The sequence below is a fragment of the Salvia splendens genome, chromosome 2 (assembly GCF_004379255.2).
Source record: "Salvia splendens isolate huo1 chromosome 2, SspV2, whole genome shotgun sequence".
Classification (NCBI taxonomy): Eukaryota; Viridiplantae; Streptophyta; class Magnoliopsida; order Lamiales; family Lamiaceae; genus Salvia; species Salvia splendens.
This window is the reverse complement of record NC_056033.1, coordinates 20,139,759-20,164,814: the sequence shown is the minus strand read 5'-3', so window position 1 is coordinate 20,164,814 and position 25,056 is coordinate 20,139,759. Positions and strand designations below refer to the sequence as shown.

The following is a 25,056-nucleotide window of genomic DNA, read 5'->3' as shown; positions in this document are numbered from 1 at the left end:
TGTCGAGGCCGGTATCTACATAATGCGGCACATGGAAACTTATTTTGGGGAAAGGGAGAAGGACTGGGAGCGTGGGCTTAATGCAAATGGAACAAAAAGCTTGGAGATGTTCCGCATCAAATTTGCAAAGACTCTCCTGACCTGTGTTTACAACCCCAGAGGTGGTGACAACCAGAAGTAAGCCACGCGTTTTTGGAAAGAGAAGCCGGCAAAGTTCAACTTTGAACATTGGGTCGACCAATACGGGCTTGAGTGATTTATCGTAAGCATCGTACAAATGTTGAAGGGACAATTAATGGCAGCAATGAATTATTTGAACTCTCGAATTTTTTGGATAACTGATTTTGGACAGTGCAATTAGTCGAACATCTACTAGTATGCTTCTTGCGAACAAAATGCATGTGCATGTATTATGAATTTTTACAATGACACAACTCGTGTATTTGTTCTATGCTACAAACTAATGAAACATCGCTACATAATAATGGCAAATAGGTAGAGACTAATGCATATACATTCATGTATTTTATTCATAATGAACAATACAAGGAAAATAATATGCATAACTTACAAAATTATTAACTTAATAATGAACAACCAAGCCGTACATATACACGCTATGTAATATGTCTAATACCAACCAAGCAAATGCACGAAGCGCTTTAATGGATAAATGCATTATTCAGGTGTGCATTATTTGATTTACTGTGTACATTATTTTCCATTCTTTACGCATTATGTTTTATTTTTTTCATTATGTTGTAGGCATTATAAACTAGTGAATTTTATGTTCCTTATTATATGCATTATTATATTAGTATTTTGCATTATGTTTTTGTTTTATAGCATTATTTGCTTCCATGATTACAGTTGTGTATGCTCGGCCTAATAACGAACTGTAATTGACAAATGTGCAACAGGGACTTTATAGAAACCATCAATGCTTGATTTTAGTTCGGTGTAATGAAATATAACAGTCTAACACAGCACAACATACGAAAAACAACGAAAAACATAAGACAGTCCCGCTAAAGAAAACCACAAAATACATCAAGTCGGACGCTTGCCCTTCTCCAACTCTTTCTCCATCGCCATCTCTTTAAGCATTGGACAATTTCTAAAGTCATGATGGCCCATCTCATCACATGCCTTACACCATCTAAGAGGCCTACTAGCATCCTTTAGAGCCTTTTCTATCTTCGAAATCAGACAGCTCGATGAGCTGCTTGCGTGCCCCTTGGTCTTGACAACATTTGGAGGATGGACCTCAACAACTTCAGGGCGCACCATACCATAAAACTCTTCAATCATTCGCCTTTTTTCAGATGCGAACGTTGTAGGATTCCCAGCTTGAAGAGAATTACCAAGTTCTTCCACACCACCTACAAATGCCCGAACCACTTCAATGTCCCCCTCAAATCGCCGAAGGAAACTGTAGAACATCGAAATGCCTTGATTTGACAGAGTTTGCCAATCGTCAACAACAGAGACCTGGTAGGAAGGCCATCATAAAACTCCCCATGGACAGCCTTGGCTAACAGAGTCTTCATCCATCAGCTTTGGCAGTATTTATCTGGTATTTTTTTTATTCATTGTTCCTGAACAGAAAAAAGATATGACTGCACAAATATCCATGCCTACCGAAGAGTTTACATTCGCAACAGTATGAATCATCACTCTTATCATGTGTCACCGAATACGAATTGCGATTGCTGTCCCTAAGCTTATAGGTGTCAACAAATTCTATCAAAGAAAAACCTAGCACGCGACATCTGTCATTACCCTCAACGATTTCTTCATGTATTTTCTTGAACATAGTATCGGTGTATAGCGTTGAAGCATGTTTCTCGAATGATAACGTAGTGGCCAAAATGGGCAAAACAACGGCATCGTGGTAGTCTAAGGTTGTTCTACTGTTCCGTTGGAATTCAACAGCATGGTTGAAATTCAGGTAGAATTCGGCTATGTTTGCACGTGGCTTCAAAATTTTTTTGTAGAAACTGTTCTCCGAATCGGAAATGGACGTAGTCCTAATCATCGAACCCAGAGGAAAATCTCTAAACAATGCCGGTATCCAGAATTGCCTATACTCGTACAATGTGTTGAACCAGTCAAAGTCTTCCAACCCATGACATTCCACAACTCTTTTCCACTCCTCTTCGAATTCGTCGGGCTCAAGGAGATCTGACCACACGCATGCATTAAATTCCTTCTTGAAATCGTCATCCCTCAACAACCTATTTGGAACCTTGGTGGCCAACTTATGCATTACATGCCACATACACCATCGGTGTCGCGTGCCAACTAGAACCTCTTCAATGGCTGCTCTCATTGATCTGTCATGATCATCTTCGGTGTTATGCCCATGCATTCAACGAAATGTCTGAATGCCCATGCATAACATCTTCGGTGTTATGCCCTAAACCCTAAACAACCAGCCAAATGCCCCTGTTTTCTCATTGCACACCAATCCAGCCGCAAAAGTTACAGGTCTTCTATGATTGTCCTTTCCCGTGAAAGGAGTGAAGATCATACAATACATGCGAATCACAAATTAATGCATTATTAAAATAATCACAGGCAAAAAATGCATCTATTACAGTTTAGTAATGTATGAAAACATCCTTATAATGCACATAATAATATTAAAAAGTATAGGATAATCACAGGCAAATAATGCATCTATTACCATATGGTAATGTATGGAAACATAATTATAATGCACATAATACTGCAAAAATGTGTGTACCTGTTTGTGTTATACGTGGAGTCAAAGGCTACAATATCACCAAACATGTGGTAATTCCTCTTCATCAAACCATCACACCAAAACAGAGTAACCAACTGGTTTTTTTCATTAACTTCGTAGTAATATGTGTACGACTCGGACATTTCCTTCTTCTTAGCCATGTCATCCAACACCATTTGCAAATCGAATCCATGTGCGTATGCTTTGATGTCCCGTGAAACATTCCTAATATCACCAACCGTACAACTGATAAGGTCAAACACACCGAGAGTTTCCTTCAACACCTTAAATGTAAGTATGGGGCCAATATTCGCTTTTGAACAATCAAGTATGAATTTCTGATGAACATCATCCAAAGGACGATTAATGGACATAAAATGCTGATGCTCTGACTCAACCATATCACGGTTATGAACCTCGTTGAAATCCTGTACTATATAACATGCATGTCCTCTTTCAGAGAAGTACTTGAATGATATACTCGCTTTACAACCACGGCGCCTGGATAACCTTCGGTGCTTCATTGAGAAACCAGAACGTGCATTCAATTGGTCATCCTCGTTAGACTTCTTCTGGCCTTCCCTATTGCATACGACATAATACCACGTTGTAACATCGTCCACCTTCCTCATCCCTTGTTTGCGCGTATCAAAACCAACAGCGCGGGCATATACATCATAAAACGCGAACACAAGATCTAATGATTGGAACTTCTGACCAACAACGGGCTTTAATTCTGTAGAACATTCAGGCACAACGCTAAATGTTTATAACCACAAAACAATACACATGTTAAGCTTAATAAGCATTAGATGACATATACTGTACATTACCGATTACATATAGTGCATTATACAATTATACTTATACATTACATGTACACTTTAATCTAACTAACAAGCCAATATGAAACCACACGCTATAAGGATGGCTCTAACTCGCGGTCCTACGTACAGGTTTTGTATCTCACACTATACCACACCCCTAGCCCCCATAATTGAGCAACCCTATGGAAATGAATGAACCATAGACCCAACAAGTTGGAACACTGCCAAACTTGTTTAAACCATGCTACAACCTATCCCCAGTCAAGGCAAAAATCAACATACTGCATGTGAATGCATCATACAATACTAAACCCCTAGGTCCGAGGAATGAACAACCCTAGGGGAATGAATGAACCCTAACCTGATTATCATAAACGGTCGAAGCATGTTTCCATAAAAACGTAAGGAGGCACGCAAAAAATGAAAAACGAATTTCCTGCTATCGTTTGGGATATGCGACTGATTTGCAAAAAAATTGACAACATCCGAACCAATAAGCATGACCGGTCAACGCTGGATTACCTTCTTCCATTATTAATCAAAAATCAACAGGTGATGCAAAGCCAACAAAAAACAGTTACTTGAAAATCGAATTCTGTATGAGTTTGATTCAAAGACGTCGACGCTGTGAAATTTAATTTGTCGATGGGCGACAGAAACGACAGAATCGTGCAGTGATGGAGAAGAAAGATAACGAATCCTAATCAAATTTGTTGAAGAAACTGCACAGATCCTCGAGGGAGGAAATCATGGAATTTTCTGTAACAACCCACATTATTGATTCTCTATTTTGCCCTTTTCAAATTAAAAAATGATTAGATTTAATGAATTCAGCAAATTATTTAGACCATAGGATTTGATTAAATGAACTCATGAGATCAAGAAGGAGAAAGGAGAAAGTATGGGAAAAGGATATGAACACAACTCTCTCTCTCTCTCTATATATATATATATATATATGTGTAAAGTATAAAATAAACACTAGACACTACACAAAATACATGCAACAAAAGTACAAATATGATAAATACACTATGCTCAGTATACATACGTGGCACATACTGTACAAACATTAAATACAATATAAATAAAACACACAAACACGATATAAATAAAATACACACACTATCCACACAAAGTGCACAATAACTACACCACTATACACACACACTACACTCAGTATACATAGTATAAGTAAAATATACTACACATTAAATGGGCTGCACATACTACACATATAATACACAAAATACACCCTAGTACACAATTTCAAAAAATAAACATAACAAACAAACTACAAAATAACACACGTTACTCACAATATATACAAAATACACACAATGCCCGCACAAAATACACACTTTAAGCACATACATATAAAACAACCACTACACACTTTGTACACAAAATACTAAATACAAATATTACAAACATACTATACATACATGTCACATGCTACCTACATTACACACTATAAATAAACTATTCAAAACACATGCACAACATACACAAATGCACACATAGAACACGCACTACAGACATATATAAAATAAACTATTTATACACTACATAAAAATGCACAAATAAAATACACAATTTATACATATGTGGTCAATACTATAACATTAAACACAATATAAATAAAATACACAAACACAACAATAATAAAATAAACACACACTATACACAAATAAACAAACTACACGCTATACAAAAAATGACACACTACACACTATATACACATTCTACATCATAACACACTACACATTGCACACAAAGTTTATACATGCATACTATACACAAAATACATATAAAAAATACAAATCTTATAAAACCACTACACTCAATATACATATGCGCCAAATACTACAAACATTAAACACATTGTAAATAAAATACACTAACATACGTAGAATACATGTACTGTAAACATACATAAATACATTTCACACTACAATTACGAACACAAAATACATTATTTATATACCATACAACAAATGTATAAATAAAATATGCAACTTATACATACGTGCCACATACTATAAATATTAAATACAGTATAAATAAATATACAAACACAATATAAATAAAATAGACTACACAATAAATGGCAGCACACGGTACAAATAAAATACACAAACACAATATAAACAAAACACACACACACACTATACACAAATTAACATACTACACACTATTAAAAAAATGACACACAACACACTATATACACTATACATCATAGCACACACTATAAGTTGCGCACAAAGTTTATACATATGCACACTATACACAAAATATATACAGAAAATATAAATCTTATAAAACCACTACACTCAGTATACATACGCACCTAATACTAGAAATACTAAACACACCATAAATAAAATACACAAACATACGTAGAATACTTGTACTACAAACATACATAAATACATTGCACACACTACAATTACGAACACAAGAAACATTATTTATATACCATACAACAAATGTATATATAAAATATGCAACTTATACATACGTACCACACATACTATAAACATTAAACACCGTATAAATAAATATACAAACACAATATAAATAAAATAGGCTACACAATAAATGGGCAGCACACGCTACACGCATTATATACAAAATTCACACTAGTGCACAGTATAGACAAAATACACAATACACACTACACATACTGTACTCAAGACACATACACTACCAAAACTACACAAATACACACTTTAAACAAATACATATAAAACAACTAACACATTGTTCAAACACAATATAAATAAAATAGACTATACACACTAAACGCATTATATACAAAATAAACACTAGCACACAATATAGACAAAATACACGATACACACTATACAAATACTAAATATAAATATTCTAAACAAACTATATATACGCGGCACATACTACAAACATTTAACATACTATAAATAAAACATACAAAACACAAGCATAACACACACACATACATACATACATCCATACATACATACATACATACACACATAGAACACACACTACAAATACATACATAAAATACACTATTTATACACTACCCAACAAATGCACAAATAAAATAAATAATTTATACATGTGTTATATTATACAAACATTAAACACGGTATAAATAAAATACACAAATACAACAAATAAAACAAACACGCACACATAGCACACGCACTACACACACATAGCACAGGCACTACAAATACATACATAAAATACACTATTTATACACTACACAACAAATGCACAAATTAATTACACAATTTGTACATTCGTGTTACATACTACAAACATTAATCACGGTATAAATAAAATACACAAACATAATAAATAAAACACATGCACACACTACACACAAATAAACATACTACATAATATAAAAAAAATATCAGATACGGTATACATACTATACATCATAGCACAAAGTATATTACACCACTCAAATACCCCCATTTATACACATACATACTAAACAATCACTATACATACACATTATAAACAAAATAAATAAAGAGAATACAAACAATCTAAAAACACCACCTCATTATACATACTATAAAATACACAATTTATACATACATACCACATACTATAAACATTAAACACATTATAGATAAAATACATGCTCAATATAGATAAAAAAAACACTACAAACTAAATGGACTGCACATACCACACCCATTATACACAAAATACACCCTAGTACACAATTCACAAAATAAACATACCAAACACACTATACAAAAATAACACACTTTACACACATAATATAGACAAAATACACTTTTTATACACAATACCATGCACACATAAAATACACAATTTATATATACGTTGCACATACTACAAACATTAACCCCAGTGTAAATAAAATACACAAAGACAACATTAATAAAACATACATACACACTACATAAAATGAACATACTACGCACTAAACAAAAAATAACACACATTTCATACACATTGCGTACTATATACATGCTATACATCATAACACAAAGTTCACATTGTACACAAAATATATACACCACGCACAATATATATACAACACACATGCTCACTACACAAAAAAAACACGCACTATGCAACACACATTCTATACATACATTATAGACATACTACACACACTATACACAAAATTCATGCGTTGCAAACATAGATGCACGCTACATATAATGTACATCATACTTAAACTATACACAAAATATACACTCGTTCACAAATAAACAAACTGAACACACTACAAAAAATAAATAACACCCTTTACACATACATACAGTATACAAAATATACTCAATGTACACTACACCCACAATATACAGGTACTGCACATACTTCACACAAAGTATACATACACTATACAAAGTATTCCTAAACATACTATACACTACACGTAAAAATCATACACTATACACAAAATATACTACACGTAAAATTCACACACTATACAGAAAATACACATAGTGTCCGCACACAACAAAACACACTGCACTACATACACTATACACAAAAATACCTACACTACACAAACACACTTTACACATGCATACAAAAAAACACTACACAATACACAAAATAGAAACACTATAAACACAATTCATGATGAATGACACACTTTACACATGCATACAAAAAAACACTACACAATACACAAAATAGAAACACTATAAACACAATTCATGATGAATGACACACTTTACACATGCATACAAAAAAACACTACACAATACACAAAATAGAACCACTATAAACACAATTCATGATGAATGACAGATAATTTGAAGCATTTGATACGGCATCTGCCAAGAGCTTTGTCTTAAGCTCTAGTTGCCCGTTCGGTAACTTGCCTCGGAGGGAGCATTTAACTGTCTTGAATCTATACCAAACTTTTTTCAGCAATGCAAGAACCTATACAAAATAAATGACCATGATAGCACCAAGTAAGGAAAAATGAAAAAAATGACAACTGATCATATGTATAATAGGCAAAATCTTCTCAAAGTGCTGATATTGTAATACTTATTGTACAGTATACTATAAACAATGTTATAGACCCAACTACGACTAGGCATTACTAATAAGTAATTAAAAATCACAAGAAAAATTTGGAAAATAATTCAGTTTATTTTCAGAGTATAAAACTTGTTGGTTTTTAGATGTAATTGTAAAAATAGATTTAAAGGGTCTGGGAAATCTTTTTCTATTATAAATGCAATGAACATGTATCTCTCTAGAGTTATGACAAAAACAACATGATGCTTTGATTTTAGAAACCAATACCTAGAGTCCAACTACTTGGCCGTATCCTGAGTTGCTGTGTTGCTGGCCACCTCATCAAGGTATGATACACTTTCAGCTTCACAGAGTTGCAAAAGCTGCAACAGAAAAAATCACACTTACTTTAAAGAATTAAGGGAGGTATGTTCATAAAACCACACCAAGCACAAGTACAAGCACATAAAATTTTTAAGGTGTGCTAACTTTACCAACAGTTGTAAAATTTAAAGACATATATCAACTTATCTTAATTAGAAAGTGCACTCACAATAGATAGATAAAGCTTTAGATTTTAGGCAGAAGATAACAGCCATGTATGAGGAAATATTGTCTGAGCACGATAACTTTAAGTTCATGACGGCCTGAACCAGAATCAGAACGCCTCCATTGCACAGGGAAGAAAACAAATAATAAAGAAACCAAAGGGCAAAAGGAAAACGAGAAAGTAATCGAGAGTTAAGAAAGAATTTAGACGTGTGAGATTTTAGTTAACCTGTGGGATAAAGTTAAATGTGCTATTAATAGAACTTGTAATTGCTAACTCATAACAAGGAAGAAAATCCTCATAGTAAAAGCATGGGAAAACCAAAAGGATCAAGACAAAGTGTAAACAGAGAAATAAAAATGATAAGACAGCTACATCCAATTACCTCTGGGAGTTTCTCTTCTCATAGTTGTAAAACCAGTCCCCATGTTAATGTAATCCATAAAGCGCACAGTGAGAGAGAGTAGCACAGTTAAACCTGATTATTTACTTGCTGAGGTTGATCTAGAAGACCATGGAAATCCGACGAGGCAAATTGTATTGACGGCAAAGCACCACCGAGTGACTGCATTGTGGGTTTTGAGTAGATTAGCTCTCAAAAATACAGTCAAAACAAGGTAAAAATAGAAAAAGTATCAAGGCAACTACATCAAAGTAGACAAAGACACTATTACCTACCTTAGGAAGGGTAGGTGTGTTGTGATGGCTTCATGTAATTAGGAGTGAACTCAGAGAACTTGGTGGTCTCTGTTGCAGTGGGATCGAAGAGGGAATTGCTAATCCAGACAATTGCTGCTAGGTCCGATCAAAGAAAATGGTGGGCCTGCAGTCTGAAACCAGAAGGACAAAATTGTAGTGATCATGAGTTCACACAAATCACTTGGAGTAGAAGTATTATCCACAACCACATGGACAAGGTAAGACCAGAAACCACATATAGGCATGTGGGAAGACGATTTGAATGATGACATCGACATAGCACTTTTTTCATGTTTTCTCATATATTTCTCCTATGCAGGTTCAACGACTTAATAGGAAGATAAAATTACATGTTTAATACCTCTATATGTGGAGCTGAAGATTGAATATGACCATTTCGGTGATCAGTATTGGCAGTATGGCCAACATCAGGTTCAGTATAAGCCGCCGAAATACTGTTGAGTGCCCTATCTATAAATGCTACAAAGTGCAGGATATGACGGTATACTGTGGCCACTCAATGAGATGGTCCACAAACTGCTCCATTGCCATACTCCCAAACGAAAACATCAGAATGTCATAAATCCAATGTAAGACTGAAATTCACAATAATAACATTAACTGATAAACTAGGAGGGAACAAACTTCTGAATCTGCATGCTTCCTCAAAGCATCTAAAACAGCTCGTAAAGCAATACCCCACGTAAGGTGAGTCACACGTTGATGCTTAATGAATCCTGAAGCAGAAGTATTCACAAAGGATAAACAATATAGGCAAGCTAAAAAAATTTTAGAACAGGGCAACATTACAACTAACATAGTTAGTTTGAGCAGTATTTTACAACACTATTTATATGGGATCATGTTCACTCAGTAAACCAGAATTTGTTGCAGCAATCATAATCATCAAACGGACATGTAAAGATAACAAACTTAAACATAGTAGACTATGTATAAAACTACCAAACTGGCATATAAGAGATGTTAAGTCAATAAAAAGTGTTGAGGAACTTACCCAAACAGATCAATTCAACGGAAAAAATCATGCCATCAAATATACAGAAAACAGAGTAGTCTAGATTCCATAAATTGTAATTAAATTATTTACTAACCTCATATTAAAATATGAGAAAGATTGGTTATCCCGCCACAGCAGTGGAAACACTACCCTTGTAGAAAGTATCTTACTTGACACTAATTGAATGCTCAACCATCTTCCAAGGCCCATGATTTCTTTTTTAGATGCAAGTACAACAAATCGAATGCCAAAGTAAAAACCAAAAAGAATATGTCTAGTAAGTACTTGGGAAAGAGCTTGTAAAAACAAATATTAAGATGCCAAGATTTGACAATCAAAGGGGTTTATGTATCAAAGACACTAATATAGCACATATATGTACAGGCATATGAGACAAAGAAAAATAGAATACTATGTATTAATTATAAAGTAGTAAGATAGCAAATAGTGGATTAGTAAAAGTACAAAAACGTCGTTAACACACAAAAATATAATATTATATATATATATATATATATATATATATATATATATATATATATATATATATTACAGATATATATATATATATATATATTACAGATTAGTTATAAAGCTGCAAAATGCAGCAAAGAATGAATTAAATAAGTAGAAAAATATAAGCGCAACAACCAAGAAATAGAAGATCAAGCAAAGCAAGCTCAAAAATCATTAAATAAACTTGTTGTTCCACCCTTCCCCCCGCTTCTTTTAAGTTAAGAACTCAGTCCGCCCCTACTACCCTCGACCTTCAGATCGACTAAGTACTTTCTAGTCTATTTATGAACTAGGAACAATCACAGAAAACAACTTACAGCACAAGAGATAATATTTGCAAGAATGAATCTAAATGCTTAGAGAGGCCTTCAAATCGAATACGAGTAACACTAGAATATGCTGAATTATCTCAGTAGCCTCAAATGCGGCATGATTGCTCTGTAATCTGCCTCAAACACAGTCTTTCCTGCATACAACCAAGAAAAGGGTTACAGGTTTAGTGCAACATGTAGAAGAATTACAAGGAGATAAAAATAACAAACTGTTGTGTGTATTCCACATCCTACAACTAAACAAAATGTTATATCTAAATGTATGTACAAACTACAAAGAAAAGAATAACTAACCACACATCATCCTGGTATCATGAAGATATAGTGTTCCTCAGAACTAGACAAAGATCCAACCCCAATTTTATCAAGTACTCAAAAAGATTTTGCAGTAGTTCTTCATTGATGGCTTAAGTATGAAATGACACACTAAATATCGAACTAAAGTTAGTTTATTAAAAAAATGTTTGAATATTGAAGCAAATATTGGTTGCAGCTTTATACCCTTCAACTCGCTGGAATAAATAGTGAAGTGGTCAAAATTGAACTGGAGTAGTAGTACGCTAACCTCCATTCCATCCATTGTATAATAACCAGTTAAATTACCCACACACGTCAAATACCCCCAAACAGAAGTCTTGCTCGCCCTCAAGCAAGTTAGACAAATAAGCACATTCACAAGACCCAGGATTTGACGACTATAATAAAAGTTCGGATTTCCCACCTGCTGGGAAACCTAGTACCTTCTCGCATACCAAAATGCTGACAGTGTCCTTCTCTATGAACCGAATGAACATGTTGAGAAACAGATCGTTCTCATCTGAGATTGAAACAAATGTTATTAGTTGTTAAATATTACTATCAAGCAGCATACCCTGATTGAAACCGAAAATTACTAAATTTACCCCGGTATACATCAGGAACAAAACAATGAAGGTTTGCAATCACTTTAATCAACAAAGTCGTTTTCTAATGAGCATAAGATGAACGAGGTACACTGCAAGGGGTGGATTCAAATTTATGTGTCCATATACATTGACACCATGCAAATAGTTGTAACTGACTATTGACTAATTTTGTGAAATAAGAATTATTGAGATGATGTAGATAATACATACTCTAATGGTGCATCCTCTTCACAAACTAGAACATTAGACGATCACCAGCCAGATACAAACTCTCCATGAGGGAGTAGAAAGATTGCTGCTAGAGCTTCCCTCTAAAGGAACACATTTGTAGAGTCTGAAAAAAAAATGCACGATTTCATTGAGAATTGAATTGATGTGTACAGTATAGCATAACAATTCAATTGATGTGTACAGTATAGCATATCAATTTCCATTTACTCTGGACTCTTGAGACATAAAACGTCAAATAAAACAAATAACTAACCATCATGCATTGACAAATAGCTTAAACTCTTCTTACTAATCATTTGTATCTCTTTGCAATGACAAAAACCAAATGAGGAAATGAAGTCACTTGAACAGTTCATGGTAGTTTTTCAATTAGACAATCAAGATGACAAAAATATGCTGGTAAACTTACAAACTCATTATATGTACTAAGTGACTTGTGAACATAGCAACTACAGTTTGGGAAGCCCTCTTTATTCCATTTCACAAAATACCAGCAAAAAAAAATTAGTTGGTTAGGTTTAAGTTCAGAAATTTGCCACTAGATCCACAGGCACACACTATACTTGCAAATAACATGCAAAATACAAATAAGATTGTCCCCAGACTATATAGTACAAACATTTAAGATAAGATAAGTATGGAGGTGATCATCAATTCTAAGTTATTGCAGGTGCTCAAACTCTCACCTTTTCATTTGAAAGTAACTTTCATAAAATTAGCATCCATTAGTTAAAACCAGCAATTTGATCTCAAAATCTCTTCAAGCACATCATTAGTGTGTTCACATAAGCAAAGACATTTTCTAAGAAACTCAGGTATCATGCTTTGAGTCTTGTCGACCTTCAATCATGAAAAGCTAAGAAACCTTACCATGAAATCTATAGCATTATATAAGATTTTAAAATTAGTTGTACTGAAGGAAAGCTTACAAAGTTTATCATAATGAATGACCGAAAATTTGAAGCATCTGAGACTACATCTGCCTAGCACTTTGTATTACGTTCCAGTTGGCCCTTCGGGTAACTTGCCTCGGTGGGAGCATTTAACTCTCTTGAATCTATACCAAACATTTTTTCAGCAATGCAAGAACCTATACAAAACAAATGCCCAAGTTAACAGCAGGGCAAAATGAGAAATTGAAAACTGCATGTATAAAAGGCAAAATCTTCTCAAAGTATAGATATTGCAATTCTTATTGTACTGTAAATACTATATACATTTGTTATAGACTCTATTGAGTGCTCAACCAGCTTCCAAGGCCCATGATTTATTTTTTAGATGCAAGTTCAGCAAACCTAATGCCAAAGTAAAAAGGAAATGTGTCTAGTATGTACTTGGGAAAGAGCCTGTAAAAACATATATTAAGATGCCAAGATTTGACAATCAATGGGGGTTTATATACCAAAGAAACACTAATATAGCACATATTTGTACAGGCATATGAGATAAAGAAAAATAGGATACTATGTATGTGTTATTTATAGAGCAGCAAGACAGCAAACTGTGGATTAGAAAAAGAAGAAAAACGTCAGCCACAGTATAACTCACAAAAATATAATATATTTAACATATTAATTAAAAATCTGCAAAATGCAGCAAAGAATGAATTAAATAAGCAGAAAAATATAGGTGCAACAACCACGAAGCAAATGATCAAGCAAAGCAAGATCAAAAATCAATAAATAGACTTGTGCCTTCAATTTTCCATCCTTTCCACCCGTTTCTTTTATGTTAAGAACTCAGTCGCCCCCTACCACCCTCGACCTTTAGATCGACTAAGTACTTTCTAGTCTATTTATGCAATAGGAACTATCACGGAAAACACCTTAGTTGCACAAGAGATGGCATTTGCAAGAATGAATCTAAATGCTTAGAGACTTCAAATCGACTACGAGTAACACTAGAATATGTTGAATTATCTCAGTAGCCTCAAACGCAGCATGATTGCTCTATGATCTGACTCAAACACAAAGACTTTCCTGCATACAACCAATAAAAGGGTTACAGGTTTAGTGCAACATGTAGAAGAATTCCAAGGAGATAAAAATTATAAACTGTTGTATGTATTCCACTTCCTACAACTTAACAAAAAATTATATTTAAATGTATGTACAAAGAAGAGAATAAATAACCACACATTCAGGCATAGTGAATAAATCTTGTTCTTCAGAATTAGACAAAGCAAGTACAGCCCCAATTTTATCAAGTACCGACAAGTGTAGAGCATCAGAAAGATTTTGCAGTAGTTCTTCATTGATGGCTTTAGTATGAAATGACACACTAAATATCAAACTAAACTTAGGTTTATAAAAATAAATGTTTGACTATTGAAGCAAATATTGGTTGCAGCTTTATACCCTTCAACTCACTGGAATAAATAGTGAGATGGTCATAATTGAACTGGAGCAATAGTACGCTACCCTCCATTCCATCCATTGTATAATAACAAGTTAAACAATTACACACACACATCAAATACCCCCAAACATAAGTCTTGCTCTACTTCAAGTCAAGTTAGACAAGTAAGCACATTCACAAGACATTAGATAATCCTCTACTTCAAGTCACGTCAAATCACACAAATCATTTAGAGAAATTAGGTGGACCCCGAATTCACTCGCGGGTAAGACTATAGAACAAGAATTGTACACGAACTAATTCCCTAAGAGCTAGGCATCCCAATGCTTCAATGTAAGTTCGATTTATGTCTTGGGAGTCTCAAACCATCGTCACTAATTCATAAAGAGAATTTCTTCCAGCTATTCTTTATTTTAAGCACATAAGATCTTTCTCCCAAACTCAAGCAAAATTCATCGCTCACAAGTCAATATGATGCATAAATCGAAAGGTCTTATTCATTTGGATGTAATAGGGCTTTTGGTAAAGGTGTGATCATATTTGGCTAAGTAGCTTATCACATTCTTAAAATACTAGCACATCCATCATAGCATCCTTCACAACATCCTTCACATCTCACTCAATGCGTGCAAAATTCTGACAGCTCAACACCCCAAACTTGAATTTTTCTACCATCTAAACAAAGTCATCTTATTCCTTTGAGCAGATTTCTATTTTCACTTTTTTTCTAGCCTTTGGCTTTTTTTACACATGAAAGGCTGCCTTTTATTTTTATTTTTTTACTAGCCTTGGCTTTTTTTTAACACATGAAAGGCTGCCTTTTATTTTTATAGCCTTGGCTTTTTTTTACACATGAAAGGCTGCCTTTTTTTTTCTAGCCTTGGATTTTTTTTACACATTAAAGGCTGCCTTTTTATTTTATTTTTGTTTGAAGACACAACTTTTTCACTTTGTATCTCAGTATAAATGAATACCATCTGATGAATGTTCCAGGACTTCCATCTTTTTCTTGCCACCATAAATACCCTCCCAAGAATGTTCTAGGACTTCCATCTTTTTCTTGCCACCATAAATACACTCCCAAGAATGTGCTAGCATTTTAATTTTAGTGACTAGGGTAGAAAATATAGGCCAACAAATGGATATAATAAGTAGGCTGATATAGTGACTTCAAAATTTTCAACAAAGAAACTAGGCTTTTGGGGCTCAAACTGGCTCACTAGGGGTTTATGTAGGGTTAGGCATGTGATAATTTGGATATGAGGCTTTTTGCCCTATTGCCTAAATCATTTTTATGCACCAATGTCAACAAGATTGCAACTCATAAAGCTCTCATTCAGTCGATCGGCCCTATGGCTTTTTCAAATAATTTTTCAAAACCGGAATAGTTCTCTCTCCTTAGCTCAAGAAATCGGGCACCAAAGAACACTCTTGTCACCTTATATGAAGCACGGGAAACCTAGTTCTCCAGAAGTTAGTAAGCAACAACAAGTTTACATACCAACCCTTGAGAGAAATGAAGCCTACACTAATAACCCATAAAAAAGTGATGAAAGTAGTGACAATCAATAGAGAGAAGATCTTGCATGCATACACAAATAGCAAGAGGTGAAACTCTGTTCATGGAAGCATTTCGTCCTCAGTACAAAGTAGCATAGTACTAGGGCAAATTTTGGATATTTATGAAGCTAATATCCGTTGTTTATCAATTGGTGATATGTAAGAAATCATTAAAAACTAGGGAGATGCACATATTAGAGAGCACAACCTCTCGGAAATTTACTCTTAATCATAACATGTCAATTACAAAAATCAACATTTAAATCTCTATAAAATCAACATATGAATGAGAATAAATAGCAGTTAGGCACTCATGTATAAGTAGGAAACATCACAAGTTGAGTATATATGGGTTTGAATGACACCCGAAAAAGATGAGAGGCAGAGTTACCAGAATCCGCAAAGACCAAGATTTGACGACTACAATAAAAGCTCGGATGTCCTACCTGCTGGAAACCTGGTACCTTCTCACAGTCACATACCAAAATGCTGAAAGCAAACCTCTACCAGTGTATCATTATCAGAATAAAAAACATAATACTCTGTCAATTTAGATCATCTTTGAAACTTTCCAACATTCATTTTTTATTGATCGATTAAATTGTTTTCTTTAAATATATACTGCCATCTTTCCTGCCATCTTTACAAGATCAGTCTTACCTTCCTTTTCTGGCATTAAAATTCTTTTTTATGAAGCTTATTCCCTACAAAACAGTGTGAATCATTTGCTTATCATGTAAGACCCCAAGCAAATTAAGTGTTATTTAAACGTGGTTTTTATTAACATGATTTTCAAATAGTATGCGAAAGGAAGGAAACGTTTTATATTATAGGAAAAAGAGAATTTCTTTTGTTTTCTTTTATCATCACTAGAAAAAATAAGTACTACATAACAACATAAGTTGATTTCTTACAAAAATAAATGTACTTACTCTTTTTTCATCAGGGCCGGGAGTCCAATATAGGAAGCTAGTTGCTCCTGCAGTCAACCTCTTCCCAAGCTCCTACAAGAAGAAACAAACTTCATTAAAATCTTATCAAGAAGAAAACAGATATGATTATGATAAAAATATATATATATGTACTAAGGTAACGATCATTTCTATTAAGACCCCAAAAATAGATGCACTTAACATTTTATGGAAAAGATGAATGATATCCATAGTTAAGCCAGAGAGGTTTTACATGGACTAAATAATTTTCCGATGCAGAACGAACGATTCGGCACTCAAACTGACTTACAAATAACCTACAAAGAAGATTGTCAATCTTAGATAGCCTTAAAATTACAATAAGTATAGAATGCACTCATGCGAGTAATGAATAATTGTGGTGAGTGAAGCAGGTTTATTAAAGAAAAAAAAAGTGCAGCTATAAGAAGCAGCAGCATTGTGACCATCTGCTAGAATGTTTCATTATCTAAATTGCAAAATAAGAAAGATAGGACATGAAGAAATAATCAATACCCAATTTCAGCATGGAAGGAAGGCATATATTCAAATTACCTCGGCAGTTGTACATCATCTTCATTCAAAAATCCTGCAACTAAAGACTCTGCATGACTTAACAGTGAACCTACATGCAACAGAGTATTAGAATATAGATATGTACTACTACTTGATTAACAAAGGGAAGAGTTATATGCAGGCATACATAAGTTCTTGCTAACTGCGGACACTTTGTCATCTGACAGTTTCTAATAGTCCTCTATGAACCGAATGAACATGTTGAGAAACAGATCCTTCTCATCTGGGATTGAAACAAATGTTATTAGTTGTTAAATATTACTATCAAGCAGCATACCCCGATTGAAACGGAACAAAGCAATGAAGGTTTGCAATCACTTTAATCAACAAAGACGTTCTCGGATGATCATAAGACTGATAAGACTGGTACAAAGTAAATAAATTAGCAAAACGTAATCAAACCTACACCACACTAGTAAGACAATTTAAGTAGACATCCAGTTTTCATTTAGACACAATCAAATGAAAGAGCAGAACAGTTAATAAAGCAATTGGGAGCAAACCAAGGTCATAATAAGACCATTACAGCCAATAAACGAATCAACTAACACACTTGAGGCTGAATATGAATAACTATTGCAGCATCTCTTGTCTTCATTATATAAGACTAATTCTATCATCTTGACAACAGCATCAACATTTCAAGCACATTATAAATATAAACTCTAGTCAACAAGTCAGACGTACCAAAAGCTCATAAAAAAACAAACGAAAAAATTATGGTTTAGAGTTTAGACCAAGCAAGACAACACAATATATTAACTTTGGAACATACTTGACAAAAAGATTGAAACCATAACATATTTCTTAATATACTCAGATATCTGTAAAAAGTTATAATCTCAGCAGTCAATACAAATGACAACAAATCAAAAATTAGCAGCAACCCCAGGTCTCCTGCAATGAAAAAGCAACAAATATGCATTTGCAATGCAAATACAGTGTCATGAGATATCGTTATACTTATACTTAGAATGAGCATTTAACATACTAACTAAGCCAATGGATTAATCCCTGAAAATTAGATAAGTTTGCTACCGAAACTACTAGGTGTGTATTTCATAGCTTTCTCTACCAACACTCACCTAAAATCAATGTAACTGAAACATTAAAGAGATTCTACCTGAACTAGAGGCTTTAATACATCCAGCCAGAACTTCCAAAGAACACACAAGAAAGCTTGGACACAAATCACAGATTCAAAAACAGCTAGAGGCGCTATGTCTGGTGAGGCATCATCTCACAGATCACTTGAGCATGTATACTCAATTCTAGATAAACATTAACTTCTAGCAGGTAGAACCTAAAAAAGCAAAAGGCCACTCTAACTAAAAATAGAACAAAATACATTTCATAGAGGATAAGATGTCTAGATTAGAAAGCTTAACAGTGTCTCAATGAGATTCTTAAAACTTAGAATTTAGCGAATAAGAAACAACAAAATACTAAGGTTCTCCAGTCTTCTACAGATCATCTCCTTGCTAGTACATTGAAAATCTAGTCAACTCCGAGTGGCGAGAAGCAATAGCCAAGAGAAATGTGAGAACTCCTACAAGATGCTTCAAAGACATCTATCTTGAATAAGGATGGTATCGACTACTGCCACTATAACCTGCTTTGCCTCCGTAAATTCCCCCTCCTGCTCCACCATAACTAGCACCAGGGCCAAAGTCATATCCACCACTTGCCCTAGCTCCACCATAACCTCCAAAGTCATATCCACCACTTGCTCAAGAAGAGAACCCAACCTCATGAACCCAAATCTATATCCCTAACATATCTAGCCAAACAGGAAGATAAAATTTGTAAAGTGGAAAATTAGTGGAAACTTACCTAAGCCGCGAAGTCCACAGCAGTCCGACGAAATTGACAGTGACAATGAAGCCGAGATGGCTGGAGTATGACACCGACCGAAGTGAGACTCCGACGGCAGCGACTGCTCAGTGGATCCTGGAGCGCCTCTCACCGCTCAGCGAGAATCGGCGTCAACGAAATCAGACGGCGAGTCCGTGAGGAGGTCGATGGTGACGTGAATTCCGCCTCATCGATTAAATAAACACTGACATACAACAAAGACAGTGAAATTACCAAAAAGGAACACAAAATAGCAGAAAAATACAAACAAACATGGGAAAATAGACTACGCAAAGAAATTTTTACAAATTAACACACCTTTTTCTAGCTTAATTTGCACGCATTACCACAAACTACAAGTTCGCCCCTAACTAAACCAGTTTCGCAAACCCATTTCGAACATCATTTCCACAAAACTAAATAAACATACAACTGAAAGCAAATTCGGCGAGAAAAAGTTACCGGAGATTGCTTCCACGTCGGCGGCGCCTAAAGCCACGATGAGCAGCCGGCATCGGCGGCGGCGTCGCAGCCAGAGAATTCGAGGCGACTCAGAAGAGACGAGAGGCGGTCAATGAATGTGGTGCTTTTTTCCAACGGTAATTAAAATTTGGGAGGAATCAATCGACCAAAATTTTGAATTTAATTAGAAAGGAAAATTCTTTGGGCTGGGATTAATATCATGATGGGCCGAATGAATTAGAATAAATTAGGGCTGATTATAGTGGGCTATATTTAAATAATTCTTTAAATTGGCTGATTGATCAATTCTTTGGTCTAGATTGATTAATGGGTTAGAAAGGGTTGATTAACTTTTTGGTCTAGATTGATTTAGTAAATGGTGGGCTTATTTTAAGCGGGTTACTTTTAAATAATTTGGGGTCAATTAGTCAAATATGTTGTTATTTAATAACTCCGAGATGAATTAATATCCATATTTGTTTAACTCATCAAGTTATTCTAGTCAAAGGATGAAGATTAAATTCATGCAAACAATTAAAGCCTGATTTAATTAATGCAAAAGAATGTTGTAAATTCTCTAAGAAAAGAATAGGTAATAATATTAACACACATGTATTCTAATTAAGTTTGAATATTTTATTGAGTTTAGTCATCATATTATTTTTATTTTAAAAGGACTATACTAACAAGGAAGTTAAGAACAAACAAGAATTTCAATTAAGAATTTAATCAAACGAGGTGGATTTTCTATTATATACTATTGTATGAGCTTTCTTCCTAATACTCATTAAGTTCATGAAAAATAGTTTCATTTTACCATTTTGATATTTCCATAAAAAATAGTCTCATTTCTAAAAATAGAATGTTTTTCTCTCATACTCTATCCATTTTTTCTCATACTCTCTCTTAATTTACCACTTTATAATGCATTTCCTAATACATCACTTCAAAATAGATAAGTGGATGTCACGACCGTAGTTAGCTAAGGATAGCATAACCCGGGGAAGCCGTGACTAAGGAGGGATTATAAGAAGCGGGGATAGAATTTAGGGAGAATTAAAGCCAAGGCAGAATGAGACGCACAAAATAAAATCAAATAGGGAAATACTTATAGCAAAATACACTCGATCATACAGAATCGAGAGAACGTACTGTTCATACAAGTTCCGATCATCAGAGCCAAAAGTAAAATAGACACTGCCTCTTATCTGGCACAGCGGAAACAAAAGAACGCGGTCCATGTGTGGAGACATGAACCTCCGAGAGTTTTATTCTTAATTACTAGCTTACTCTCCACAGCACTTGTGCCTCCCCCTTTCCACGCCTCAACCTGCACATTTAGAAATATATGCAGGGCTGAGTACAAAAGTACTCGGTGAACACATTGCCGGAAAATACAATTATACATTTGAAAATATTGTCAAGCCATCATCACAGTAATACTCGAGGTTTTATTGAAAAGACCCGAGCTTACTAAAATATTCACATTGGGCCCATTTTCCTGTACTTAGCCATATCTGATCACATTCTGCCGTCGAGATGGTGTTCTCGCACGGTCACCTTCTCTGCCATCATGTCAGAGGTATCCTTGTGCCGGGAAGGTGGCCACCTTCCACAGTCACCTTATCTGCCGTTCACGGTCAGAGGTATCCCGTGTACACTAGTCCGAGCAGGGACACCACCCTCACTGGGAGCCGAATTCGACTTATGTATCATTATTCATAATTCACTTGGCCTTAGCCAACAGATAGGCATCATACACAAAAACATTTATGGCAAGACAACATCTAAAAGAAAAATCACGAACATGTTTTCGTGATTCCATACAATACGATTTGTATTTTTAGTATAAGGAAGCTCACCTTGATCGCTTAGCTTTCTTAACTTGAATCCTTCGTTCCGACATTACTTGCTAACGTACCCTTTTTGAAAATATCACAATAGGAAAATATTAATTTAGTTTTGAACTACTCTAATTAAATGAGAAAACGTATCAAAGTTTAATATTATTCATATTCTTATTAGTATAATTAATATTATTACTTTTATTAGTGTTATTATCATTCACTAAGAATTTTTCTAAGGTTACATTATTTATTACTACTTTATTGTTATTTCGGCTCCGACTAAGTTGATACGCCATGCGTCACTACAAGTTTTTCGTAAAACTATAACAACTCGGATCACAACTAAATATTTCATCTTTCTTAAACATTTCATTTTAGGCCCAAAATAAATTAAATTCGAATTTGGGCTCTTCATAATTATTTTTCTGCTGCCCCAATTTATTCACAAGTAGTTGGGCTCAATATATTTTTTTTCAACACGGCCCAACTAATTAAATCAGGAGCCCAATTGAAATTATACACACTCAAATACCCTACTACTTGTCTTCCTCCCTCATTTCACAAAAATGCACAGCAGCCTCTCTTCTTTTTTTTTCTTACTTGGACGCCGACGCCGCCTCCTGCCGCCACTCTTCCAGCGCCGCCGCTCCGGCGGAGCTCTCTCTCTCTTCTCTCCCTCTCTCCCTCTTCTCTCTCTTTCTCAACCTCACGCCGTCGCGCCGGCATCCGTCTTTCTCCTGATCCGCCGCCGCCGCCGTGCATGCCCAGGCTGCGGCTTCGTCGCCCTCCTCCCGGAAGTCCGCCGTCTGCATGCTCCGTCTCCCTCTTTCCCGATCGGCCTCCCTCTCTCGGTCAGTCTCTCTCTCGCTTGGTTCACCGTACCGCTACCGCCGCTGCGGATCCGCCGTCGTCGCGGGTCCGCCTCAGCCGACGTCGCCGAAGATCTCCCCCATCCGCCGACGCCGTTTCTCGACAGGTAGGGTGGTCGGAAAGTTTGTTCCCCTACCCCTCTCTTTTCAATATTTTTTTAAAAGATATTATTATTATTATTTTTGATAACTTTGCTAATTACATTCAAACTTTCCAGATTTTCAAAGATATGGAAGCAGTGGCTTTCGGAGCAAAGGTAGTCGCTTGTTGGCGACGGAGTGTCGAGCTTACTGCCGGAATCCGGCAAGTTCATAAAGATAAGTGTTTGTCCTTCTTTCTAGTTGTTAAGGCAGTAGGATCCTACTTGGTTTCTATCTACTGATTTTGGTGAACTAAGAGTATATGTTTGCTATGTGGATGAATAAGTAGTGAAGATACAGTATGATTGTAATTTTTTTGGGGAGGGGCAGATTCTAAAAATATGTGTACACTTATACGTAAAAGTAAAGGAAAATGATGGTTTGAGATTCACCTCTTTTTTTTATGTGGAAAGATATTGGATTGTAGTGAAAAAGTTGTGCAAATCTCCTTCGTACTTCTTTATCTTTCATGGGTTGTGTGTGCAGAGAAATGGATTGTATGATGGTGATGTGGGGTGAATGAAGAATTTGGTTGTATATCTAAGTATACAAAAGATGGCAGCAAGTGACAAAAGATATCATCTTAATCTTTATCTGACAGGAAGAATGATTGTCCTTTAGAAAAAAATTTGGTTGCAGCTTTAAATGATGTGTGTGAAGGTAATTAAACCCCTTTGGTTGCAGCATTAAATGAGGTGTCGGAAGTGACACATTAGGCCCTTGGGATCTGCCTCCCCTTTTGTTTATTAATATTATATATATATATATATATATATATATATATATATATATATATATCATTTATTTATTTACTTGTTTATTTGGTGTAGGTATAATCGGCTCAAGTTCGTGGCCGACCCCGTTGAAGTACCCGATTTTTCTTAAAACGTAGGATGTAATAGATTTTATTGGATGTATCGGACATTAAATTTTAAATTTTTGTGATCTTATTTATTTATTTATTTAAATTTATTATATTCATATATGTGTAATATATCTACATGTTCCATCCATTTGTCTAACGTCAAACAAACAACAACGACGATCTAACGTAGTTCGGACTTAATCGCATAAAAGTCACTTAATCAAGCTAATAATATAGTTTATAATAATATCGGCTTAGCGGGTCGTTACAGTGGATCTCATATTTATGGAGAATCCATCCTCTCTCCTCTACTTCCTATATCTTATTTTCTTTTTATAATCTAAATAATTGTATTAACTTTTTCAATAAAAATGTAGCATTTCACATTTTATTTTATTTTTTTCAAGTGAATTTTTCTATAGCATGAGTATTCTTCTCTGCCAAAAACATATTTTTTTAATTATTTCGATTTTATATACTACTCTACTAAGCAACTCAAAATGTCGTGAACTTTAAGTGAAAAACAATCATTAATTTTAATTCTCCAATAAGTAATGAATTGTAGTAATATTTATTATTTATGTAGGAATTATATTAAAGTATATCCTCTTTTGTACTGAGACAACAGTAATTTAAACTAGTAAAAAAATTGTTTTAATGTTATCGAAAGTGCCAACATGGCAGAAACGCCGGTAATCAAACCGATGTCGTTTATTGTGTAACCTGCTTACTTG

General features: G+C 34.8%; 1 protein-coding gene and 2 long non-coding RNA genes across 7 annotated transcripts; 1 reads left to right on the top strand and 2 right to left on the bottom strand.

Moving 5' to 3' along the window:
* Positions 1–1,050: 1,050 nt before the first annotated feature.
* LOC121775579 (protein FAR1-RELATED SEQUENCE 5-like) lies at positions 1,051–4,108 on the bottom strand. Its single transcript, XM_042172680.1, has 4 exons — positions 4,099–4,108; positions 2,750–3,485; positions 1,694–2,336; positions 1,051–1,491 (listed from the first exon to the last, which is right to left on the bottom strand). Exons 1-4 carry the CDS (start codon positions 4,106–4,108, stop codon positions 1,051–1,053), a joined length of 1,830 nt encoding a protein of 609 aa, XP_042028614.1.
* A 4,136-nt stretch (positions 4,109–8,244) lies between these two features.
* On the bottom strand, positions 8,245–20,739 carry LOC121790994. Of its 5 annotated transcripts, XR_006048447.1 has the most exons (19): positions 20,601–20,739; positions 20,118–20,343; positions 18,412–18,507; positions 18,264–18,333; positions 17,944–18,007; positions 17,691–17,762; positions 17,419–17,462; positions 17,150–17,215; positions 14,058–14,819; positions 13,770–13,930; positions 12,820–12,943; positions 12,607–12,698; positions 12,426–12,521; positions 11,690–11,838; positions 10,200–11,071; positions 9,818–9,969; positions 9,525–9,704; positions 8,878–8,972; positions 8,245–8,505 (listed from the first exon to the last, which is right to left on the bottom strand). It is a non-coding gene; the product is annotated as an uncharacterized LOC121790994 (long non-coding RNA). The 5 variants fall into 5 exon arrangements; XR_006048450.1 differs by lacking the exon at positions 17,419–17,462 and having other exon boundaries at positions 10,200–10,575; XR_006048449.1 differs by lacking the exon at positions 17,419–17,462 and having other exon boundaries at positions 11,754–11,838.
* Positions 20,740–23,026: 2,287 nt separating this feature from the next.
* LOC121771614 lies at positions 23,027–24,434 on the top strand. The gene is made up of 3 exons (XR_006044100.1): positions 23,027–23,423; positions 23,535–24,117; positions 24,288–24,434. It is a non-coding gene; the product is annotated as an uncharacterized LOC121771614 (long non-coding RNA).
* The last annotated feature ends 622 nt before the right edge of the window (positions 24,435–25,056 follow it).